Raw genomic sequence first — 5209 nt, 5'->3', positions numbered from 1 at the left:
TGTCCATTTATGCTTAAAAGAAATATCATTACTACAAAAATAAAGTGAACCTCTAACTAAGACAAATTTATATGATATTAACAATAAGAAATTTCTAAAGAATGTCAGCTTATTAGGAACCAAAACCTCTAATTTGCCTTCTCTTTAACAAACGCAAACCACAAAAACACAAAAAAATGTTAACATAAATAACCTTTTCCATAATGACTATGCAGTGAAATGCTTCTTATGGTGTTTCGTTTTAACTAATCACCTTTGCTATTGATTTGCAACAACATTAGGATTGTGAAATTGTCTGATCATTTGAGAGTAGTTCGGTACCAAGCTCATCCCTAACAGGTATGAATTTGGTTTAAAATAATAGTTGGTATCAACTTCTAGAACTAGAGATCTATTATTCATTGGTAGTTATGCTAATTTATGGTACCGAGAACTTTAGAAATAGGAATTCACAAAGTGACGGATTCTCAAATTATTTTAGATAGTTTCTTGAAATGTAATTACATTGTCTGCATCGTCTTTTGTATGCTTATGTTTGTTAGTTTTTGCATATGTTAAATTTCTTTTAGGTGGGTTTTTTGTTTATACGGACTTATCTTTTTTTACTCTCTCTGTTGTTTAGATATCTGTAGCCACTTTGTTGTTTTCAAGTTGAAGGTACGCACATATTATTTGTTTGGTACTTGCTTATGTCATTTGCTTTAGTATGTTGTCTCTTTGTGTACTGTTGTGCATGCCTTATTTTTTTTCCTTGCTTAGGCTGATTCAATTGTCACTTTTGTGTAGTCTTTAGAGTAGTTTTTAACTTTCAACCTTTTACTTCTAATTTTTTGTTGTCGATATGTCACGTGAAAAAAGGCCAAGAACAGAGTTATCGTCGTTTTTTAATCAAAATCATGGTCAGTCTTCTAGGCAGGCTTCTTATCGTTCTACGTTGTTGCGTAACACTCATGTAACTGCGTCTAGCTACATAGATATTGGGGACTGTGACAACGTGTGTGAGTTTTGTGACGCTTTTTTTTGGTATGATGAACGTGCTGTAGCTTCCTCTACGAGGCATCGTTCGAGGTATACACAATGTTGTAAGGGAGGTCGTGTTGCACTACCGTATCCTAGAAGACCTTATACGACTATTATTCATCTGTTTCAGCAAGCTGACTTTATGTCTAACATACGTGCGTACAATTCTGTCTTTTCTATGACCTCTTTTGGTGCTAAGGTTGACGATACTATAAACCGAGGTTCTGGGTCGTATGTTTTTAAGATAAGTGGTCAGATTCATCATTGGTTAGGTACGTTATGTCCACCTCCTAATGAGAGGCCACATTTCTTGCAAATGTACGTCTATGACACCGAGAATGAAATAGCCAACCGACTGCATCCTTTTTCCTTGGGTGGTCAGACGTCTTTATGTCCTGAAACCGTTAGCATTCTTCTTACCATAATGGAATCTACTAACGCGTTGGTTAAGCTGTTCCGCACGGCTAGGGATCTTTGTTCGTCGTCTGACGTACCTGACTTTTGTGTTCGTCTTTACGGTTCACGTGATAAAGTTTCTTATGATATGCCATCTCAAGCGTGTATCGGTGCAATTGTAACTGACCCTGATCTGACATGTACGCAATTTGATATTATCATTAGGCATAAAGACGGTGGCCCACAACGTATAAACAAGATTCATCCTTTGTATATGCCGTTACAATATCCTCTTCTTTTCCTTTATGGTGAGCACGGGTGGTCATCTGATCTTTATCTTCGTGGTGATGGCAATTCACGAGACAAAAAGCTTACCATGAATATGTACTATAGCTATTTGCTGCACGATTGTTATAACTTATATACGTTACTTTTAAGGGGCGGTCGTTTGCTACAGCAGTTCATCGTAGACGTTTACATTTGTATTGAAGAGAGTCGACTAGACTATATAAGGCTTAACCAGAACACTTTCCGTGCTGACTTCCTTCAAGGTATAAAAGACGCGTTTCAGCGTGGTGATACTGATGGTAAAGATGTTGGTAAGCGCACTGTTTTGCCCTCATCTTTTGTCGGTAGCCCACGCTACATGTACAAACACTACCAAGATGCTCTCGCTATTTGCAGAGTGCATGGTAAACCTCAGTATTTCATTACATTCACGTGTAATGTTAAGTGGCCTGAGATTGAAAGGTATTTGTCGCGCTATCCATCATTGAAGTCACAAGATCGTCCGGATATAATTGCACGGGTATTCCACATAAAACTACGGTTGTTTCTTAAATTTGTTAAGACTAGGAAAGTGTTTGGCGATATCACTGCAGATTTATATACAGTTGAGTTTCAAAAGAGAGGCCTTCCTCATTGTCATATACTTCTATGGGTGGCTCCTACAAGTGTGATTAAAGATGCCTGTGACGTTGACAAATTCATCTCAGCTGAGATCCCAGATCCTTCAGTCGACCATCATCTATACAAAATAGTTATTGATCTGATGATTCATGGGCCATGTGGGCTTCTTAAACCAAATTCACAATGTATGGTGTCAGGTTCTTGCTCTAAGAACTTTCCAAAACACTATGAACCCGAGACCTACTTCGACGACAACGGTCATATACATTATAGAAGGAGGCCGACAGGTTCTTTGTAGTTAAGAATGGTGTTAAGATAGATAGCAGATACGTTGTGCCTTACAACCGCACTTTATCTTTGCATTTCATGGCTCATATAAATGTTGAGTATTGCGGTTGGAGTATGCTTATCAAGCATCTTTTCAAATATATATCAAAGGGTGTGGACCGCATTCATTACAATATCTCAACATCACCAACTCCGATTGACGTGCGAAATAGAGGTAAATGTTCACCTATCAATGAGATTCAAAATTTTGTTGATGGTAGATTCATTTGTCCACACGAAGCTGCATGGAGGATATTCAACTTTGACATTCATGATAGAAACCCTGCAGTACAAGTCCTTGCTGTCCACTTAGAAAACATGCAGCACATTACTTTTAGGGACAACGACAACCTTGAAAATCTTGCCAGCAACACGTTCACTAGACGAACAACTTTAACAGAGTTGCTGTCTAACAACAGGAAAGACAATAGTGGTCGGCATCTAAGATACATTGACTATCTGATAGAGTATAGATGGGATCCGTCATCTAAAGCCTAGCTAAGACGATCAACAGACAAACCTCCAACGATTGGAAGACTAATTTACATGCATCCTAGCTGTGGAGAAAGCTTCTTTTTGCGTATGCTATTAGGCCATCAAATAGGTTGTACATCATTCGCATCTACACGAACAGTCAATGGTGAGATATGCTCAACCTTTCGTGCTACATGTGAGAAGTTAGGGCTGCTTGGAGATGATGTAGAATGGTCAGGGGCATTCCAAGAGGCTGCCATTTGGGCCACAGATGCTGAACTACGAGCGTTATTTACTCAAATGCTGCTTTTTTGTGATATAACAGACCCATTAAAGATGTGGAATGACCAATGGCACAAAATGGCAGACGATGGGCAACGAAACTTTGGCATTACAAATGAAGATGATCAAAGACAGTACGTTCTGTATGAGCTTGAATTGTTACTTCGTTCAGGTTCACCTTCTAAATCATTTACAGATTTCGGCCTGCCTTTGCGTAGAGTTGATTTGCTTAAACAGTTACAAAACAGCCTTCTAATGGAAGAAAGGAACTACGACCGACATATGCTCTCAGTTGAACACCAGACATGCCTATCAAAGCTCAACTCTCAGCAAACCAGAATATATGAAGATGTCACATCCGCAGTAGCTTCTGCCCATCAAGTATTAGTGTTTGTGTACGGGCATGGTGGAACAGGGAAAACCTTCTTATGGACAACAATAATTTTTTCTTTGCGATCCAATGGCAGAATCGTGTTGGCTTTCGCTGCCTCAAGCATTGCGTCATTGTTACTTCCATCGGGTCGTACAGCCCACTCGAGATTCAAGATCCCATTAGACGTCACTGACAATTCATTATGTCACATTAAGAAAAACATACAGCTTGCCCAACTACTAACTGAGACGTCTCTTATCATTTGGGATGAGGCACCAATGAACGACCGAAGATGCTTTGAAACACTAGACAGATCTCTTCGAGACTTACTTGATTGTCAAGATAAACCTTTTGGTGGGAAGTCAGTCTTACTTGGCGGTGACTTCAGACAAACACTTCCGATAGTACCTGGTGCTTCAAAGTCAGGAATTCTTGCTTCGTCATTACCAAGATCTTATTTGTGGAACAATTTCAAAGTGTATAAGTTAACTGAAAACATGCGACTACAGAGACCAAACATTAGTACAAGTGAACAAAACCTAATCTCTACATTTTCCTCATGGTTGGTCTCTATAGGTGATGGCAACGTTGGTACGCCCGACATCAGTGACCCACAAGACATGAAAGTCATACGCATACCTGCCCAATATCTAATACCCTATAATGACAATGCACTTACAGAACTTATACACTTCATATACGACAACGATACATTACATAACCCAGATGCGACAACGCTTTCAAGGAAGGCTTATTATATGTCCTAAAAATGACGTGGTCCATGAAATTAATTCTATGGTTATCAATATGGCCCCAGGAACAGCCACAACCTATACAAGCATAGACTATGTTGTTCCTCATCCGGGTGACAACACTGATATAAGGGTTTTGTATCCTGTTGAGTACCTTAACCTTCTAAACTTCAACGGTCTTCCAACACATGCGCTTGAATTGAAAGTTAATTCTCCGGTCATACTACTAAGAAATCTCAACCCTAGAGACGGCCTTTGTAATGGCACACGACTTATAGTTACACAACTTCTACCAGCAATTGTCGAAGTGCAAATAATGACAGGGAAGTTCATAGGTCGCCGAGTGTACATTCCAAATATATCATTAACGCATAAAGACAAAGAACTTCCATTTGAATTCAAAAGGAAACAATTCCCGTTAAGACTATGCTACGCAATGACAATAAACAAAAGCCAAGGTCAATCTCTAGACAAGATAGGTATCTATTTGCCAAATCCCGTGTTCACTCATGGCCAACTATACGTCGCGCTATCAAGAGCAACCACACCAAACTCCATAAAAATTGTTATTGTTCCACATGACAACGACGATCCAGCTACAACAAAAAATATTGTCTACTCTGATTTTCTAAAAGAAATAGACAGTACAGCAAACTAGACTACTAGATAACACAAC

General features: G+C 39.1%; 3 protein-coding genes across 3 annotated transcripts; all 3 read left to right on the top strand.

The window, feature by feature from the left end:
• The first annotated feature begins 841 nt into the window (after window positions 1-841).
• On the top strand, window positions 842-2623 carry LOC143607127 (uncharacterized). The gene has a single exon (XM_077082682.1). The coding sequence runs from the start codon at window positions 842-844 to the stop codon at window positions 2621-2623; it is 1782 nt and encodes a 593-aa protein (XP_076938797.1).
• A 68-nt stretch (window positions 2624-2691) lies between these two features.
• LOC143607126 (uncharacterized) lies at window positions 2692-3150 on the top strand. Its single transcript, XM_077082681.1, has one exon. The coding sequence runs from the start codon at window positions 2692-2694 to the stop codon at window positions 3148-3150; it is 459 nt and encodes a 152-aa protein (XP_076938796.1).
• A 48-nt stretch (window positions 3151-3198) lies between these two features.
• On the top strand, window positions 3199-4548 carry LOC143607125 (uncharacterized). Its single transcript, XM_077082680.1, has one exon. It carries the CDS (start codon window positions 3199-3201, stop codon window positions 4546-4548), a length of 1350 nt encoding a protein of 449 aa, XP_076938795.1.
• Window positions 4549-5209: the final 661 nt, after the last annotated feature.

The sequence above is a fragment of the Bidens hawaiensis genome, unplaced genomic scaffold, assembly GCF_021521415.1.
Source record: "Bidens hawaiensis isolate Kalapana, Puna unplaced genomic scaffold, B.hawaiensis_p1.1 tig00079535_1, whole genome shotgun sequence".
Lineage (NCBI taxonomy): Eukaryota > Viridiplantae > Streptophyta > Magnoliopsida > Asterales > Asteraceae > Bidens > Bidens hawaiensis.
Note: the sequence above shows the minus strand (reverse complement) of the source record. Positions and strands in the feature narration are given on the sequence as shown.

Excerpts from the sequence above, each read along its gene's own strand:
- LOC143607127 (XM_077082682.1), top strand. The coding sequence starts at position 842 with ATGTCACGTGAAAAAAGGCCAAGAACAGAGTTATCGTCGTTTTTTAAT.
- LOC143607125 (XM_077082680.1), top strand. The coding sequence starts at position 3,199 with ATGCATCCTAGCTGTGGAGAAAGCTTCTTTTTGCGTATGCTATTAGGC.
- LOC143607126 (XM_077082681.1), top strand. The coding sequence starts at position 2,692 with ATGGCTCATATAAATGTTGAGTATTGCGGTTGGAGTATGCTTATCAAG.